Raw genomic sequence first — 20,110 nt, 5'->3', positions numbered from 1 at the left:
CTGTCAATTACTCCAGTAACAGATGGCATCAGTTACTAATTCTAACACAGTGAGTTTTGCAGCTGTATTTTACTTGACTATCCAATTAAATATCTCAGGAAGAAAACAGAGATATATCAGACTTTTATAGCAACTTTCTCTAGATGCCTTTTATTGTTCCTCTGGAACAAACAGTCCTGAAAAATGCAAATTAATTTTGAAAACTTAAGATGGAGATGAATATAGAACTGAAAGCCAGTAAGGAAACAAGAGATACCTCGGTTAGATGTTGAAGAGAAGAGCAACTCTTTCTCAAAACATTGCTCCTTCTGCTCCAGAGATGCTTTTCTCAATGTGAAATTAGACTGTTACATCGCATGCCTTGCTTACCATGAACCATATTCTGGGTTTGTTGTGGTATGTTCATGGATATTAGTTTTTGGTTTGTAACTTTTGGTTAATCTGCCTTTTTAAAATAAACTGTACAAAAATAGAGGCCTTCTACTCTGTTCCAGGCTTTACGTAACTGCAAACTCAGGTAATTCTTTTCTTAGAATTAACCTTACTGGAGATAGTATGGAGCAGAAAGTTATGTTAATGCTGTATATCAAATCTACTACATAATTTCTGAACTGTTTTAGATTTGTGACACCAGCTTCGTTTGTTTATGGAACAAATGAGAAAGAGTCACCGCTTACTTGTATGGAGGAGAATATCAACTTCACTTTCCATGTAAGAGCTTTTCTTCGTAAACCTTATTATCCTCATTTTGAAGATTAATGCTTAGATTTTCAGTGTATATAAAAACAGTCTGCATAGTCAGTAAGGTCAATACGTTTTTAGAAGTACAAGGGCAAAAAGCAATTTTTAGGCGTTAATGATGGAAAGTGGCTGTTAATCCCTCTTAGAATCCTTTCGTTTGGCCTGGACACTCTTCCACTGAATGGTCAGAAAAGGAAATACACATGCAAAATTGAAAGTGGTAGAGCAGTTCTGACTTGCCCCTGTTTCCATTAGGAAACGTTTTAAAAGGAATTATGTTAGAGTAAGCAAAAGAAACTAGGAGCTACTTATAAGAGGATCTATAGGTATCAGATTTGTCTCCAATGGATTAAAAGCAGGAGATAGACATTAATCTCTTAGTTCTTTTTGCACGTTTTCCCGGAAGGCAGTCTGTATGACCTCAGGGCAGTCATCAAAAGTACACACCACTCATTTGGTTCAGAGAAGTGAAGTATTCAGTAAGTCTGCAGAATAAATCAAGCAACTCATCTTTTTAAACAGCTCCTAGCAGAATTCAGTTTCACGTCAGCTTAACAATGCAGGTGCTACCCACTTCTGTAAAGTTCATACATTTTATATAAATATATTTGTTAGTTGAATAGCTACCGTGAATTAAATCTAAATTGTTTAACTTTCTTCCTCACAAGGTTATCAGTGCAGGACCAAGTATGGCTCCAAATATAAACTTAGAAATAATGATACCTAATGCTTTTCCACCCAATGACTTCAAATTATTCAACATATTGGATATCAAGGTAAGCACAGGTTATTTAGTATTTTATTATCTCTATGAAGTTCTATGAAAACATAGCATAACAGGACTAGCTACAAAGTGTGTATTAAATTTCTATTTCTATTACTTTCTTTCAAACCTACCTAGTAGCTTAGGTTCTTAGTAGAGTGCCACTGAATTCAGTGGATCCATCTGTGCAAAGCTTGGTCTTTGGCATGCATCTGTGGTTTGTGTTTGCCAGTTTGTTCCTGCAAATAAGTACCAGAGTATAGTGTATTTTAAAAAAAAAATAAAAAATGAAAATAAAGTCAAGGTATTTCTGCATTGGATAATTCTTTAAAGATTAGTTCATCACCCTTAGTTATTTCATATCAAAACAGACACTTATTGTTATGCAGAACATACAGTACACAGTCCTTCCTTTGTATAACATTAATATATTCATAAGAATCAGCTAAAATAGGGTACAACAGATGCCTTATGTCTATATATGCCCACAGTAGTTGACTCAAATGAGCACAAAAAACCTCAAGACCCTTTCTAGCTTATTATATTTCCTTCCCAAAACATTCTGTGCAACAGGGAAATGTAGAAGTATGTTAGCTATGGTGAAGCAGAGTGAACAAGATTAGGACAATCTTCAGCCCATGTATTTTAGAATTCTGAAAGTAAATGTTGCCTTCTTTTTAAGCTCTTGCTTTTCAGAAACTTGTCTTCTGTTTATTACATGATGTTTAAAAGCAAGCAGTGATTGTGATATTTTTGTTTCCAGACAACAGGTGGACAATGTTCCTACAATAAATATCCCAGAAACTGTAATGCAACAGAAAAAGCTAGAAACATATTAAAGGATGTTGTCACCTTCTTTTCAAAGGCTGCTAAGAGACACATGGTAAGGTCTATCTTTTAGCATCAGTAGCAACTGAATGATTGTATGAATGAGCCTAAAGATACTGGTATATCTTGTGTAATGAGGTCACCAGAGCAGTCTTCCAAGGATTTGTGCTGGGACCTGTGATATGTTCAGCATAGTCATAAGTGACTTAGTGGAAGAGGTGAGAACTGAGGAGAGGAAGTTGATTAATGCCATGTCCCTGAAATGGGTATGGATGACAGGCACCTAGAAAGAACTGCAGAAGTGTTATGTAACCAAATGAGTGGGCAAAGAGAACAGCAGATGAAATTCAATGACAAATGGAAAGTTATGTATATGGAAAGAGTCTTTACTGTGCAGATGATGCAGATCAAACATTCATTGCCTTTTCAACATCAAAAAAGTATCATGAAAGGCAAGCAGTACTCATGGTAGAACTTCTTACTAGAGGATGTTGTGAATGCTAAAAATAAAAGTGAATTTCAAGGGAGAACATACAAGTTAACAGGACTGACAGTCATTGAGTATTACAGAATATATAGAAATGATTTTTTGGCTCAGAAAGCTCCTATTAAAAATAATTGGGAGGCTGAGACAGTATCATACATACCTGGCCTGTTTGAGTTTATCCTTGCTTGGTGATCAGATACTTGACTATGTAGACCAAACAAGAACTGTTCAAGTGGTACATTTCCAAGGGTTTGTTCTCATGGAATTTTCAATGTCCTAGAACTTGATAATAAAGTACAGCTTTAATACTTTAATCTTAAAAGAAGCTAGACATTTTAAAAATACTTTAATGTGGGGCTTCAGGTAAGCATACTACAGGAACATCAAACACTGCTTGAGGGTGATCCTGCCCTAAAGTATCAAAAGTGTTTCTTTCAAATGAGAACTTTAGGCTTTGCAGTCTTGGACAAAGAATATAATCATGTAAAGGCATGTGTTGTTGGTTGTTTTTTTCCTTCAAAAGTGTGTGAAATAGTGCTAGCTGTCAGTGTATGAATGCCGTCTCACACTGCAGTATTTAAGAAATAATCAATTATGCTACTTCTGCTGTGTATCATAGTCACTGTCATACATCATTCTTAGTATAAGCTAATTTGAAATAACTGTAGAAACATATAAACAAATTATTACAATCACCATTTTTCGTCCCTTTTTAAGAAAAAATGACCTGTTATGTTCAATAACAATTAGCTTGGCACCTTGTACTGTTTCTTTAGCACCTAGGATGTAACAGTTCATGGGTTGCAAATGGGATGACAGTAAAGAGCTACACTGTGACCTTTAAAGAACAAACATAAAGCTTTTGATTTAATCAGTTCCTGAGTGTCTTTAATCTTAACAAAGATAAAATTGATAAACTTCAATTGTAATCTTTCCCTCCCCTCTACAGTACTGCATGAAAAATGACAGTCTTTGCTTACAAATACTTTGCAAGCTTGGAAACATGGAAAGTGGAAAAGAAGCAACCATTCAGTTGCAGCTGGAGGCTACTCCTTCACTTTTAGAAATGGTAATGTGAATTTTTCATACTTACAAGGCATATTTCAAGGCGTATTTGTATTGTCTGCATAAAAATTTCTTTTTTTTTTTTTTTCTTTTGTCAAACAGTAGCATTAGAATAATGATAGGTAGTACATATTTTATCTTTTTCAATGCTAAATTTAGAAGTGTTATATGAAAGTGCAAACCACCAAAAAAGATGTATTTTAGATTATCACTTAATTTTATAGTATATATTACTTTGCCTATTCTGGCTGGGTTATGTAGGATTGGGATTTAATTCCAACTCATAATTATGATTTTCTAAGAAAAGCAGCATGGATGTGGTATTAAGCAAAACCCAACTGGGCTTTTTTCCAGGTTCTGGTACTAATTTGTTTTGTGATCAGAAAAAGGCATGAAGCCATGTGTGCTTGTGTGAGATTCTGTTTCTGAGAGCAGCTGTGTTACCATTTTTGCTGGGTAAGAATTAATGTGTTGAAAAGATGTGTGATTTTTGTTGTTGTTGTTTAAAATCAGGATGATGTATCAGCACTGAAGTTCGAAGTCAGAGCAACAGCCTCACCAGAAAAAAATGCGAAAGTTATTGAACTACACAAGGACAAGCAAGTAGCATATGTAAGAAATTTCTTACTGAATCCATGATAAAATTGTTAAACTAGAAAAAAAAAAACAGCAATGGTGGAATTCTGTACATATCTATATACAGAGAATGAACACAGCATTAATTATTTGAGAATTTAATTCATTTTTCTAGTTTGTTTTAGCATCATTTAGAAAGAAAAAAATAATACTAAACTTATTTTCCACTTTACAGGTCTATTTAGAAGGAGTGCACCACCAAAAGCCAAAATACCACGTTACTGTGCTAATTATTGGAATAGGCTTAATAGCTGGCGTTACCTTGTTTTTGCTTCTTTCATTTATATTATGGAAGGTAGGTTTTCAGTATTTCTCAGTTGCTCTCGAGTAAGGAATTCAAACTGTTGATGGATCTGTAGATCTGTTAATGCAGCTTTAAAAGATAAAACAGTATTTTAGTATGATCTGTCCTTTCTATAAAAACCTAAATACTCCCTCATTTTCCTTCATTTTAGCACAAAAAAAACAGGAAGAGGTGATATCTATTGTTTGTAAATGATTCATATAATTTAATATCAAATGATTAGTTTTTGTGGGGTGGTGCTCCTTGACACATGATCCAAAATCATCTACAAAATAGTTTCTTGCCAGAGCAAAATGTTTTAAACTGATGCATAAATAGTAAAATATCCTATGATAGTAAACAAAGAAAACTATGAAGGAAGCAGCTTCTCTAGCAAATAATTAAGAGCTTGCTGCCTTTACTTACATGCAGACTTTCTTCATTCATTGTTTTTCCTGGGAAGTATAGAAATGAAGCAAATTAAACTGGAACACCTTTTTACCATTTCACATTAAAAAAAAAGTAAAATAAAATTATATGGACAGTTCACAGTCCACTTTTTCTTACTCCTCACAGCAGGAGAGTATAACCCATCCCCGAATGTTAAAATTAAAAACAACTCCTTTTTAATTGATGAATAACAATTGATTACTTGGTAATGACAAAACAATGGCATATACCATCCATTTGAAAGCACAATATGCTTTTTATTTTAGTTCATGTTATGCTGTTTATATTTGATAACAAAGATCTGCTGACATACACTAACAGATTCCAAAATTATGTATTTCAGATTGGCTTCTTCAAAAGGCAATACAAACCAGTCCCTCAGGACAAGAACGAAAGAGACAGCTGGAGTTTTACAAGTGGGAGCAAAGACAACTAAGAGGGCAAATAAAAGCTCATTTTGAAATGAAGAATTAATTTTCAGGTTAAGTCACAGAAGAAACACCAATGAAATGAAAACAGGTCATGAGCTCACTTGCTCTTACAAAATACACTTTATTTTCTTGATCTGTATGGAAGACTACACCTTAATGTACAGTTATTTTTCTAATATGAAAATGATAAAACAGTTTCAGTTTTGAAGTCTTAATAATATTTGAAATACCATATATATCATCTCTGGTTTCAAACATCAGAACACTAAAGATAAAGGAAAGAATAATTAGTTACCAAAACGAAGAGTTCTTATAAAGTAAAGTTTGACCAATCTTAGAAAATTGGATCTCAATCATAATAGCATGAATTATTCTATTCATTTTTAAGTTTCAATAGTATTTTGTTTAGACATTCAAGAAGAAATCCCCCCTCATCTTGCTTTGACAATTTTACAAGGGTAAGGTAGCTTAAACCAATAGAAGGACCATAAGTAAGTAGAGTGCACAGATGTAGAAAACAGCTATCAGAAGCTCTCTTGGGCTTCTAAAAGTAACCCCTCATAAGCTTGACTTCACAGACACAGCTACAGTATTGCAGAGACTTAGACAGCCAGGCAAGTCAAAGGTGGATTTAGAGCAGGGAATTTTGTATGGTTACAGTACACAATCCTCTCAGCTGTAGAAAGAATAATGTATTGGACATCATAATTTGTAGCCATTTTCAATGAGGTACTTACAAAAATGACAGAATTAGTTGTCCTTTCCTTAATTATCAGCACCATGATGTTTTGGACTTCTGCAGTGAAATAGTTCTATCTGAGGTTTGTTTTTTATAAGCAAATATTTATTTTTATTTATTTGAAGATTTTCTATAATACTTAGCATAGTAGTGTTTAGTACTGTTATTCTTCCAGTATCTGAAAGAAAGACTTCACATGGTAGAGAAACATATGTACCCAAAACACTCCAAATGCCAACTGTACTGGGCCAAATGTTATCTTTCAATCCTCCACCTGAAAGCATTTAGTAAGTCATTTGGAGAGCTAGCTTAGGTTCTTGTGAAGTTTACAGATAAATACCATCCAAACCAGCATCCTCAGAAGCCACGCATTGGAAAGGCAAATGATGGAATAGAAACATGGTTCAAATCACTGCTCTGCTACTACAGAAAGTTTCTTCAGCTAGATAAGTTTGCACTGCCACCTAGCTTTGGTGAAATAAATAGTATAATCCAGGAAAAAAAAAAAAGTGACTGCTCCCAGTTCAACTGGACAATGTACAATGTCATCAATAGCTGGATCTATTGCAACAGCAGTATGCAATATGGCCTTTCTTGCCTTGTCTTGATGAGTTTCTGAACTGCAAGGAGAAACAAACGTAACGTGTACGAACACTTTGAAGCTGCACCACCATATGGAAAATAGCCTCTAACTCAAAAGCAATACTTTGTGCCTTCAACAAGCAATTTTTCTAATGGAGTGTATTTGGTGCCATAAAAGCCAGATTGTCCACAGATTCTGAAGGTATTGGGGACCATTTTGGACTTTCCTTTCACTTGATTTGGTGCCAAACTTGTGGTTCTAAAGTATGCTAAAGTAACTTTTCTCTTTAAAACCTTCGGCACATTAAGGACAAATGAATGTTTATGTATTTAAAAAGAAAATCAAAATAAAGTGTGAAGAATTAAGTATTTTCTTGCAAGTCTATGAAACATATACAAAATGTTTATCCTCCGAATGGCTTTAGTGAATTTTTGCACTTTAACCAAAATATCTTTGAAGAGAAATTTGTTTGATATTACAGCGTATAAATATACCTCAAATACTGGAAAAAGCATTAAAATTCTTTTTAGTACAAACAATGCAAAGAAACAAAACTAAAGCATCTGTCTTTGAAATAGTTTACGTAAGTCAGTAAATGGGATAATGTTGCCTTGGAATGTTTTCTATTCAGATTTGATTATTAATGTGGAAATGTTGGATGCCTAGTTTTAGCCTATAAAGCAAAAAAATCAATTAGCTGTTATAAACAAGATTGACAAAAAATGAATGTACACTGTCGTGAGGAAGGCAAGATTATAAAGTATCACTCAGTTTCACTTGAATAAAGAGAATCCCAACAAGTTAAGCACATGAATGCTGCTGTTGTTTTTTTTCAAAAATTTTGTTAATTTTCAATTATGTAATAAAAGCAGTTAAATCTACTGCATGTAGTTGGAATATTTTTCTCAGCTTTATGAAGTTTAGTTTGAATTGACACAAATATTAAAATATTTGATGCAATATAGTATCAATTATAGGAGCATAATTGGAGACTACTCACTGTGACTTGGAGAACGGGTATCAACTGAAATGGGAGGCTCCACCTGGATGTCATGAATGTCTTCTTCCCCATGAGGACAGCTTGGCTTTGGAGCAGGGGCTCAAAGAGATTGTGTCATCATCACCACCCTTGGAGGTTTTGAGACCAGACTAGATGAAAGCCCTGAATAACCAGGTCTATCTCATAGCTGGACCACTTGGAGCAGGAGGTTGGGCTAGAGCCCTGATGAGGTCTCATTCAATCTGAAGGATGCTGTGACCCTGCTCTGTAGTCACTAACTCCAGTGCAGAGAATAAAACTGTAGCAGCGAGGTTCCTGTAACAATTGCTTATGAAGCAAGCATTTTATTGTCCGATTGCAGACTTTACTGCCAGACATGTTTGTCCACAGGAACTGTATGAGATTTCCAACAAGTAACAGCTTGTTCTTACAACACAAGTAACCATCTGCAATACTTCAGGAACACCACATGTTCATCAAGCTTATCACCAGTAAAAATTTTTCACAGGACTTAAAATCAAGTAAAATACAGATCCCCTGTAAAGGCTTACACCCTGATTTAACAAATCTTAAAAAACTGGATTTCACTTATGCTTAACTTCTTTCCAAAGAACTTCAAGCAACTTGTTCCAGACATGAGAAAGCACAGCTTTCACACCATTATGCATCAGCCTTTTTCTTAACAATTCACATACAAGTGAACACTTGCTTGTGAATATTTAACTATAATAATAATTTAAAATAAATAATTTAAAATAATAAATAATAATAATAAATAATTGAAATAAATAACTACATGCATTACCCCTGTGGCCCTGCAGACAGACAAGCTCAACAGGCTGCTACTTTTCATCATCTCAAAGGAAAACAGTTTCCAGAAACAGTCTTAATTTGCATTCATCTCAAACAGTTGTAGTAAAGTTACCTAAAAATCACTTATAAAAATATTATAAAAAAAGTTATCCAAATAACTCAGTTATTTATCATAACTTTATTCTCAGCAACAAAAAAAACTATGCTTAATATCCCTCCAGTTCTCCAATATCTCCCTTCAGTATACATTAAACATTGTTAGATATTTATCTTGTACAAAGAGTAGTCCTTAAAATAACTTTCACCAAAGAAAAGCTGTGCATCAGCATATCATTTTTTCCTTTGTTTGACTAGAAAAAAACTTGAAAGCAAACATATTAAAGCAACATTAAAAGCGATACCTATCCTTGATCAAAAATCCACATTTTGACTGCATTTCTGTATTTCCACTCACTAGTTCTATTTGAACTGAGTAACCTGATAACATGAATAACAGCAGCCTTAAAAATACCTCATATTATATTTATTGTAGAAGCTTGAACAATTTTAAAGAGAAAAATCAGTTTTCATCTATTTTGATAAACATTTTTAGAGCCCCAAATTTATAAAAGAGACCCATATAATTACTTTTCGTTTTTCTTGTTAAGTCTAATAATGCTTCTTTAAATATATTTTGATAAATATATATATATATTAATTGATAAAAATTTAAAGCCAAAAATACTATAAACTTTTGCTACAACTGAGTTCAATGAGTTCAAAACTGAGACTTTAGAAAGACATTCATATGGATAAGAAAAGGGTTCTAACACAGAATGTGCAGTGTGTCCCTTCTATATGCAATTGCATGTTGCTTTGGAACTCTCCAGGTCATCAGTGTTCACTCCATAGAGATTAATAAGTTGAGGATGCACCCTGTGAAGTGAAGAAATCAAACTATCAATTTCATCAGCTCTTGCAATGGCTTTTTTTTTTCTTTTTGGAAAACAAGTATGCCTGAATTGCGATATGGAATAAAATCAGGTGAATTACATTTTGAGAGTTCCTACAAGGTAATCTCTAAAAGTGTATATTATTTTCTCAGTCATCCTATAATATGATCAGCCTTTTATTTTACAAAACGTTACCTCAACTGATCCTTCAACTGATCCTTGAAAAACACAAAACACTGCAGAAAAATGAGGCGCCTGTTATTTATTTCTACCGATAGTCCTATTTCCCCATGTATTAATATTCTTTTTTTGATCCTACATAGGGACACTATTCTCAAGCAGCACTATGTTTCCCACAGTTGAACAACTACATGTTTGCATTGAGGTTGCAAACAGGGCTTGCCAAGCAGCAATCCTCATACCCAAACAAGCTCCTCCCAGGACTCACCAACCTTTACCTACATCTGTTCCCCTCAAAGAAACAGAAGGGTAAAGCAACTTGCAGAAAGGGGAGGAGAGGAGCTGAAAGGTGCTGAACCACCAGAAAGGAGAGGTCTCGAGGGCATAACAAACCTTTCCAGAGATAGGCACAAAGCAATACGGCAGAGGTTCAGCACAGCGTTAATACTACTCTTACAGTATTTACAATACCCCACTTTGGTGTCATTTGTATTTAATATACATTTAAGTAAGATTACAGTACTGATCTATTATAGGTATACTGTCCATAGCATAATACTTCACCTTACCGAACATGAACTTCTGATGCTTCTTCCATTAAATCCCCATCTATATTCCAAGGGTAATTTCCTTCTGCAGAAGTGGCATTCAAATACGTATTTTCTTTGGCATCAAGCCCACTTTTACGTCTTGGTTGCAGTTTGACTTCTTGAACTGTGTAGGTCTCAACAAATGGAAAACTGAACTAAACCAAACACAAATATATGTCAAACAAAGATGAAACCTGTAGCTGACGGTTTAGCAACAAACTGGATTACTTGAAATTAAAAAGATTTATTTTTGGGGGGTGTGCACTTAAGTATATGAGAACACAGCTCTAGCTTTGACCACGAGGCATTATATATTCTGGCTAACATTTATGGATTAACATACTATTTTTATCCTAAATAATGCCTCAGGGGAAAAAAAAAAAAAAAAAAATTCCATTCCTCTATCATACTTGCTCAATTTACAGGTGAGGTGGTATATTTTTCACATGCCAAAATGGCATATGCTTTCAGAGTACATGAAAGCAAAAGGAGATTTTTTCCTATCATCTGTTCATCGTTGCCAGTAAACCCAGTGGCCACTGAGGCCAGTCAGAATTCCAGTAAATGGTGATCTTTAAAGATCTAATCTCTAATTTCTAACTATAATCTCTAATTTCTAACTAATTTTTAACCATAAAAGCAAAGAAAAGCAAAGCCACCTTCCCCAAAGACTGTAGCTATGGCATAACTGGAAAACATAATCTATTTCCTAAAGGCATCTGTTAGTGCTGTCACATGGAACTACTGCCAACTCTCCGCCAAACTCTCTGACTGCTGGATAGCTATCTAATCCAAACCTACCTGTAAAAGCGAGTTCATGTAATCCTGAAACTTTTGAGTGACTACAGGATATTTAGACTATACACAGGATATTTATGACTACAGTAAGGCACTGTATTTCAATGCTTCATTTTTTCTTCCAAAACAGAATGACCACAACTTTGAAGTACAGTTCTACAAACATGCATAACTACATGGAACGCATCTCTGCTAAAATTCATGTTCATAACTTGATGCTGCCAGCATAACATTCAGTGGCATGCAGAAATTAAGGACTTCACCTATTTCTTACAGAGTTGCATGATGCCCTCCCAGTCTGCATTCTTGATGCCTGTACTACACAAGATATAAACACAGCATGTATTTCCTCTATTGTTCTGGAATTGCTTTACAGCCATAAAACAACGGGTACAACAAAAATACAATTTAAACCACAACAGATGGGCTGAAATAGGCTAATCGGTATTAGTCTAGTGATTTAAGAAAGAAAAAAAATCAGACAAAAAGGGGGCTAATGTATTCTGACAGGAAGCTAAGTCTCCTTATGAGGATGCTAACATTAACTCTTACAGCATGTCTATCTTCACGATTAACTGTTTCTTTTATAATCACCAAAGAGAAATCAACAGTACCTGATTTTTTACACTGGCATATCTTTTCAGGTGTTTTATAAACTCAGTTCGAGAAGTATTTTGTACTACAATAAGAGCCATGCTTCCATTGTTCAACCTGAAAAGCAGACAGACTTAGTTCCCAGAAATAAATTAATTACTGGAAGTTTAATAGCCTCTTCAAAAGCCTAGGAGCAAGAGCAATTTAATAGAATAGTCATAATTAAAAATAAATACTTTTTTTTTTTTTCCAAAACAAAACAAAAAACATACCACTCTAGATCAATTAAAATGTTGTAACTGAGGTTATTTAGCATCTCTATATTTATAACACACACTGCAGTAATAAAATTGTATTTCCTTATCAATATGTACAATTTATTGAACATAATGCATATTATTTAAAAAAAATGCTTTTCTACTTAAAAGTGGAATTCTTAAAAATCACACATTTATCTTTACATTTTTCACTCAAACAAATAACAACAATCACCACAAATGTTGTGAGGCAGAGATATGCCAAGTAGCTGTTCCCTTGACACATGCAAGCACATTCCTGTTTTATGACCCAGTGCAGATGGACTCACTCACCTCCACCGTTAGCACTCAGGCTGCCCTAAGCAAGACGCTGTTCTCTGACTAGGATCTCTTAGAAATTCTCTGAAAAGTTCTATTTACATGTTTCACATTGAACGGAATTAAAAAACTGGAAGGAATTTTGTGGAAAACAGTTGTTGTACACTAGAGGTTAATCAAGAAGAGACTGTAATGACAGTGGTCTCTTACTCAATATCCAACTGCATTGATATTTAGCACCTTTGAGAATCTGAATCAATGAGCTACTATTATTTCACAGAGTCTGCAATGCAACTGTACCTTGTCACAGAAGCTAACAACCTGAACCTCACCACACAACCATTCCTAAGTCTCACTGAAGTTACGGAAACAAACCAACTTTTAACAAGCCTATCCGATGAACATGCCAATCACTGCTGAGACGATACTTCATATAGCAATTATGTATTTTATATCTTCTGAATATATATATTTATTTATTCAGCTGGTACACTTGGTAAAAAGGCTAAGAACGTTTCCAGAAAAAAGTATTTCCAGCCTACTACTTCATATCTCCCCACTCACAGGCCCCTGACACCTTGACAACTACAACCGGAATGTTTTCAGACTGCAACACAGCTCCACCTAGAAAGATAATTTTTATATAACCATTCATCAAGCCACTCTGCATAGCACTAGTTTACTGACTTAGCAAACAGCAATGGTGGAATTGAAAAAGTCATCTCCTTAACATATTTGTTACCAGAAGAGACATAGCAGGTTACTAGGCAATGCATTCCCCTTTATGAACTTGTGTTTCCTGAGATGACTAAGAATTCTCATTAATTCTTTTGAAAGTCCAAACTGCAGTGAGGCATAACACACTGTGAGACACAAACATCCTACATGGCTCATATAGTTTAGACAGTTATTTATATTTCTGCAAATTTAAGGTAGTATAAGTAGAGTTCCATGCAGTAGTAAAAGCCTTCAAACGTCTTCACATGGCAAAAAGCTCTCAGGGAAAAAATAAGACAGAGTAAAGAAATCTAGCTGAGTTTAGCTGATGCTGCCATAACAGGTCTTGCATCTCCAATAATTTGTGCAACATTTGTCTCCTGTGTTGGAAAGCTTTCCAGTCAAAATATTATTCACTATGACGAATAATTTACCTGTCTGAAGCATCAACTCCTTCTACCCTACCAGCTGCCTGCACTCCTAAGATTATTTTTAAGAGTGTAAAAAAGGACTTCCTTATATATAAAAATAGAGGGATCCACTGAAAAACTGTAGGAGAAAGACTCATTCAAACCTGCAATAATTGCATGGACTCGTCATAAAATTCCCCATCACTGAGAAGAAGGTGCCAGAACAGATGGAAAGAGAAAGCAAAGCTTAAAAAGACTATTCAATTCAAGACTGTTCAAACCTATTCAGGAAAAGGATTTTCACCAAGAGGGTGGTCGGGCACTGGAACAGGGAAGTGGTCATGTCACTTAGCCTGCTGGAGTTCAAGAAGCATTTGGACAAGGCTCTCAGACACGTGGTCTGATTTTTGGGTGGTCCTTTGGGGACCTAGGAGTTGGACTTCATGATTCTTGTGGGTCCCTTCCAATTCGGATATTCTATGATTCTATGAATTCTTCTCAAAATTTTTCTACTGACTGTAACAGTAAATGCTGAACAAAGTTCCTAAGAGGGGATAACAACACAGCACTATCCTGAAGTATATGCACTTCTGTAGGACTCCTGTAGCACAGAAACCTTCCCAACAAGAACTTCATCAAAACAACTTGTTTCTGCATTGTTTTCAACAAATCAAATCCTACCAGATCAGCAAGTCATTTCGAAGAGAAATACCTGATCAGTTCCAAGGCATGTGTATTTTCACTTAAGATAATCAAATGTAAACAAACCACAATCATTTCATAGTCTTTTATGCATGGTTCTACATATGAAGTTTCTGAATATATAATGTATAAGAAAAGATTCTGAATTCTAATATGAGGGAGTGTGTTGCATTTCATGTATATGTATTTCATGTTTATGAAGTTCAAACTTGCTATTCTGCTTACAATCCACTGAAAACATCAGCTGCAAAGATTTATCACCTGATAGCTGTTTGATCACCACAAAGCATGCTCTCAACAATGAGCTGAAGGCAAAATGAATCAATGTCAACAACCAGATTACATACTCATTTGTTTTCCAAAACCCTACATGTAAAGCTGCATTTCCCAAGTTTGGCAAAATTAAGGCAGAATACAAGTGTGAATTTCAGTTCTTCTTGACAGCAGAAAGACTCATACTTCATTTTTTCCTGGCTGTAAAGCAAAAGATTAATGGCACCTTTATATTGGAAAAAGTAAAATAAAATCCAAGAATGAAGTTTCTACATATAGCCAGAACCTATGACAGATGACTGACTACTGCTTAAGTCGGACTTGCCAACTAATTTAATCACAGCAATTATCCACTCATTATTCTAGTTAGACTACTTGACCTTATTTGCCTGATCCAAAAACTGATTACAATTTCTGGGATTATCAAGTCTGCTGCAGTCCATGCTCCCTCCCCCATTCCAGAGGGTCTAGACTACCTAAACACACGCTTGTATTCTCAGAAAAGCCAAGGTCTTAAGGTAAGATGTCAGAATTTATAGACATGACTAATTCTCTAAACCTCTACTGACCTCGTATTAGGTGCCAAGCCTCTTGGTGCCATTGAACACAGACAAGGGATTGCCATAATGCTCACATTCAGGAAGTGACCCTGAATTTTGTGCCATTGATCCTTGCTACCTAAGTATAAGAGAGTAATTCTATATTAATTTAGTTTAACCAGCCACAGTTCATTTTTACATAATAATAAAATATAAGGCTCACCTTTTTTTTTGTTTTTCTCTTTCTTCTTCCTAAAAGAGTGAAAACATGTAGGTAAAATAATTTAAAGTAAATTCAGAACATATATATAAACAATATTAGTTTCGGAAAAAAAAACAACAAACAAACAAACGAACAAAAAAAAACAGATCTCAATAGAGGAAAGTATTAATGGAACTGAATAACAGAGGAATATTTAGTGAAAGACTGCTTGGCAATAAATCCTCTGTAGTCTCACAAACAGGGACCATTTCACAAAGTATGAAAGCACACGGTTGTCAAAATAGATCTTTTTTATTTTAAGATATTGTTTTACCTGATATACAAATTTGAACAAAAATGAGGATTTGTACTTTTTTTAATCTTCAAAGATGCACGTTTTTGTACATTTCATATTGTATGACTCAGTTTTACTTACCTGTCGTTTTCATGACAGTCTTCCTGTGGAATTTGTAGAGGTAGAAATGATAATTCACATTCCTCTGGCCTAGTAAAATAGTGACATTTATTGTTGGGTAATCCAATGTTCTGACTGCTACACAAACTTTTATTCAGTTAAAATGATTTTAAGATGTTGAATATAATGAATTTAGCATCTCTAATAGATAATAAGATAGCTAAACTACTGTTCTCTATATTTTACCACATTAATTATTGGATTTTCCTCAAGAAAATTAGAAATATTAGAAAAATATAACAACTTATGGTATACTTGAGATCTGCCAGTGTTTTGATAAAAGCAAAATCCTTCCGCTGATTGGAGGGCATCCAACGGTGCTTTTCAGCCAAAGCTAGAGTCCTTGCACCAAAACCAAACATAGCTGAGAACCCAAAACGCAAAAGCTTGCTTGGAGTACTGAAAGTACAGACATCTACTGGTTGAATATGACCTAAGATTTCACAGACAAAGATCAGAAATTACAAATAACATCTGTATTTTAACTGAATACAACTTACCATTTCCTATCCAGCTAACTTAACTGAAAGAACTCTAGACTCTTATCTCCTTAGGAAGTCAAGTTTTACTAATGAAAACTGAAACCAATTTAGATATTATCAAAACTGGAAAAGTACGCAATTCAGAGAACAATGTTCTGATGTTTCAAAATGTTAAAATTGTTATTGCAAAAATCCAGCCAATTCATCAGGCTGAACATGGTCTGGCTTTCAATTACTCTACAACTTTTCAAAAATCATTATCAGAGGAAATGTAATGTTGCTACATAAACACATTTGAAACTTATATTTAAGAGTTCCTGAAACTCCTCTAGTACAATGTTTAATCATTACAAATATTTTGTGAAAAGGCTGCAAATGTTGGACAGGGCCTTGAGCATTCTGGTGTAGTGGAAGGTGTCCCTGCCCATGGCAGGGAGGTTGGAATTAGATGATCTTTAAGGTCCTTTCCAACCCGAACCATTCTATGATTCTATGAATTGTTTTTAAAGTTAGAGATTTTAGATATCTAATTCTGTTCAAGACGGGGTACATAGTTTTTTTTCTGCAGTAGAACCTGTGTGGTTTCCATTAGACTGAGTATCTGATTTTAAGAGACAGGTTCAGATTTTGCATGCAAATTCATGTATTGCTATCTAAACAACATAGCAAAGAGTTCCACTGCTGCCTGCAAAAGTATGGAAAACATTCAGGCTGAAACTTCCTTCCCCATTGTTCTCTGTTTTTCATTAAAAAAAAAAAAAAAAAAAAAAAAAAAAAAAAAAAAGTGCCCTAAAGAAAAAATGCTTTAGGAAGAATATTATCATCGCTCAACTAAGCATTTCATACTTTCTAAGTCCTGAAAACAAGGTTTCCACTGGCAACTTAGTTTTTCCTTTTAGTATAATTGCATTTTCACGTTTGAAAACCTATTTGTTGTGCAGACTGAATGGCAAGTAAGACAGTTTTTCTACTTAATAAAGCTCTCTTATGGAAACTATTCATTTTTAAAAGAAATGCACACAGAGCTAAATGATAATTTCTCAGAAATATGACAATACTTCCCTGAAAAGTCCAATCCTAATCACTTTGTCAAGCAGAAAGTATTGCATAGCTTCCTATTGTCAGCAGCAGGTACATTAAATTAAAGTAAGCAGATGAATATGCAACCAATCATTGCATAACATACAGAGTAACACAGTTCACACAATCAAGTCTGGAAAATGTTACTTTTTGCATTAAAAGAACATCAGCAATAGGACACAAATGCCAAAATCAGACATTATTCCATGGCAGATCTTTGTTATCAGAAGATGAGGTCCAGAACCATTGTTACTGAGCTATATGCAAAAAACTTTCCACATAGGTATACAGGTACTTTCTAATACTCTGTAAATCAGGATAAAGTCATTTGGGTTTAAAATTCTTACAATAGAGTTTACAGCGCTATAGTATAACACCATTGGACTCGATGACCTTGAGGTCTCTTCCAACCTAGAAATTCTGTGATTCTGTGATATGTGCTTATTAAATACCTAGTTAAGGCAAACTTCTAAATGCTGCTTTCTTATTTAAAAGCTGATAAAATGTATGTAAAAATATTTACCCATTACAATGTGCAGCGTTGCAGTCACGGCATGTTTAATACCATAGAGAGTATGGGCCAAAATATTAGTAGTACCTGTAAATGTAAACACAAACTATTGTAAAAATAAGAAAGATATATTGAGGATGACAAGAAGCATATATTATAAATGCATTAAAAAAAAAAAAAACCTCCCAATTATTTAGTCTTGGTAACAGCAAAAATGATAAATAGTACAAATTAAAAGTATAAAAATTTCCAGAGGTCTATAAAATCTGCTCTGAAAATTCTTTAATAAGTGCCATAAAAAAAACAAGGGAGGGGAGGGAAAGAGTTTAGTAAATATTGCTTTTTTAAATTTTAACCAATCCCCCTTTAAAAATGTCTCGTTTTATACCGAAGTGCAATACTGAGGAAGTATAATAGAAAGCAGATTATCTAACAGGATGCATTTGCAGAATGTTTTCCCAAGTTGGAAGAAGAATAGAATGTCCTGCCAGTGTAAAACAACAAGTTTCCCAGAAACAATAAATAAATAAATAAATAAAATCTACAAGATCTAGTCAAAGATAGCTAGATGTTTCTCCCCTTGCAGGCTACCTCTTAGGCTCTTAGGGGCACCCGTGAATATGGTTGATTATAGAGTGTCAATTTTACATATGAGAACAACACTAATGATTGAAAAACAGCTTTAACTTGGCCAAGTAGCAGAGCCACAGGATCCACTTTTGCACAAACAGAACACCAGGGCCTGCCGCCAAGCAGACAGGATAGAGTACTGAGTAAAGCATGAATAATTTGATAACACATTAATTAAAACTACAAAAATTACAAATGAACAATTTAGAACCTAACATTCCATAAAGGATTGAGTTCACTTACGCAGATTTTCAAATCGTTTTCTTGTTGCTTGAATAATTTAATATGTTACAGCAGCAGTAGACAATTCTGGATGATAAATTTGCCTTAAATGTTATGGATGCATTTAAACTTTGTCAAAAGTAGGGGGGAGGAGGAGAGAAAATCAAGGAAAGGGAAGAGACCATTACATTTCAAACAAGAGGCTGTCAATATTTAAATCAGCACTTTAAAAGTATTATGTACCAGACTGAAAATCTATGTCTCAAAACATCTTTGATGTCCCATTAGTGGTAGAAAACAACAGTAAATATGGAAACATTGATGTATGCAGTTACATAGCTGTAAAGGCATCTTGTTTTTGTTATGCAGCACTACATGCTTTGATTTCTTTTCCAGTGATTTGTAAAATAACTATGAATTTTATCTCAGTATCTCACAGGGTACCTGTTACTTCCCTCAGGTCACCTGAGTCTCTGAAAGCAATTCGGAGACTCATGGAAAGCCTTCACAACCTCAGAGAGAGAAGCTCTGACTGAGTGCCTCCAGGCTCCTGTTATGTAAAGGAAATAAGCGAGGTACATCTCTCAGGATAATAGACATAAAACATTCTTTGAAATTTACATCTTCAGTGGTACACGGAAGAAATCAGATTACATGCAGTTTGATTCTTTGAACAATTCAAACGGAAATGCAATTTAATTCACGTATTTCTCTGAATTTTACGGGTGACTATACCATTACATTTACTTCCCCTTTTCCTAATCTAAAAAAAAAAAAAAAAGAATTTAAATAAACCCAGCAAATTTGGCTTATGAAGTACTTTGAAAGATGGATAAACTCCAAAAGCTAAACACGAATCTTCACTTTTTTAGTCCAAAAGAAAATTTCTCTAAATACACTAGCAGGAAATGCAGTTTATTATGTATTTGTATGTTACTGAAGATCAGGATAGTAAAGATTAGACTTGGTATCTCTTAAACCTGGAATTCCTCATTTAAGGAAAAATAATTCATCAATATAGATGGCAGCAAGATAACAAATGGTCAGGGCTGAAATCAATACCAATCTTCATGCTGACTAATTAGAGCTAGATCACATTCCTACCTACCACAATAGCACAAGTAATTGCACCCTTCTCTTAAATCTGTGGAGCTCATTAACATTTGCAGAAGTAAACAAGACAAAACCCTGCCCTTTCCCGACTCCCAAGAAAAAAGTCATGCCTGTGTTCAGAAATGTAAGTGCTGCATCCATATGAGCCCTTCCACAAGTTTCAGATCCAGGACCAGCACAGTAATATTGCAGTAGCAAGCACTACCACCTACTTCAGAAAAAAACTCTTAATAGACACCTAACAGCATCTTGACCTCAATGACAAC

General features: G+C 34.6%; 2 protein-coding genes across 2 annotated transcripts in view; one reads left to right on the top strand and one right to left on the bottom strand.

Moving 5' to 3' along the window:
* The window catches only part of ITGA4 (integrin subunit alpha 4), a 37,221-nt gene extending 29,425 nt beyond the window's left edge, over nucleotides 1-7,796 (top strand). Inside the window, exons 22-28 of the mRNA XM_084289598.1 lie at nucleotides 621-711; nucleotides 1,410-1,517; nucleotides 2,268-2,387; nucleotides 3,769-3,888; nucleotides 4,398-4,496; nucleotides 4,696-4,815; nucleotides 5,597-7,796. Of these exons, the coding sequence (XP_084145724.1) occupies nucleotides 621-711; nucleotides 1,410-1,517; nucleotides 2,268-2,387; nucleotides 3,769-3,888; nucleotides 4,398-4,496; nucleotides 4,696-4,815; nucleotides 5,597-5,689 (751 nt within the window). The 3' untranslated portion in view covers nucleotides 5,690-7,796. The remainder of the gene's footprint in view (nucleotides 1-620; nucleotides 712-1,409; nucleotides 1,518-2,267; nucleotides 2,388-3,768; nucleotides 3,889-4,397; nucleotides 4,497-4,695; nucleotides 4,816-5,596) is intronic.
* Nucleotides 7,797-9,652: 1,856 nt separating this feature from the next.
* The window catches only part of CERKL (CERK like autophagy regulator), a gene marked incomplete at both ends in the record, with an annotated part of 52,038 nt that continues 41,580 nt past the window's right edge, over nucleotides 9,653-20,110 (bottom strand). Inside the window, 8 exons of the mRNA XM_084288815.1 lie at nucleotides 9,653-9,734; nucleotides 10,501-10,676; nucleotides 11,934-12,030; nucleotides 15,160-15,268; nucleotides 15,353-15,381; nucleotides 15,768-15,836; nucleotides 16,062-16,239; nucleotides 17,892-17,966. Coding sequence (XP_084144941.1) covers nucleotides 9,653-9,734; nucleotides 10,501-10,676; nucleotides 11,934-12,030; nucleotides 15,160-15,268; nucleotides 15,353-15,381; nucleotides 15,768-15,836; nucleotides 16,062-16,239; nucleotides 17,892-17,966 — 815 coding nt within the window. The remainder of the gene's footprint in view (nucleotides 9,735-10,500; nucleotides 10,677-11,933; nucleotides 12,031-15,159; nucleotides 15,269-15,352; nucleotides 15,382-15,767; nucleotides 15,837-16,061; nucleotides 16,240-17,891; nucleotides 17,967-20,110) is intronic.

Source organism: Netta rufina (genome assembly GCF_964035555.1).
Source record: "Netta rufina genome assembly, chromosome: 6".
In the NCBI taxonomy this organism is placed as follows: domain Eukaryota; kingdom Metazoa; phylum Chordata; class Aves; order Anseriformes; family Anatidae; genus Netta; species Netta rufina.
This window is presented reverse-complemented; position numbering and strand designations above follow the sequence as displayed.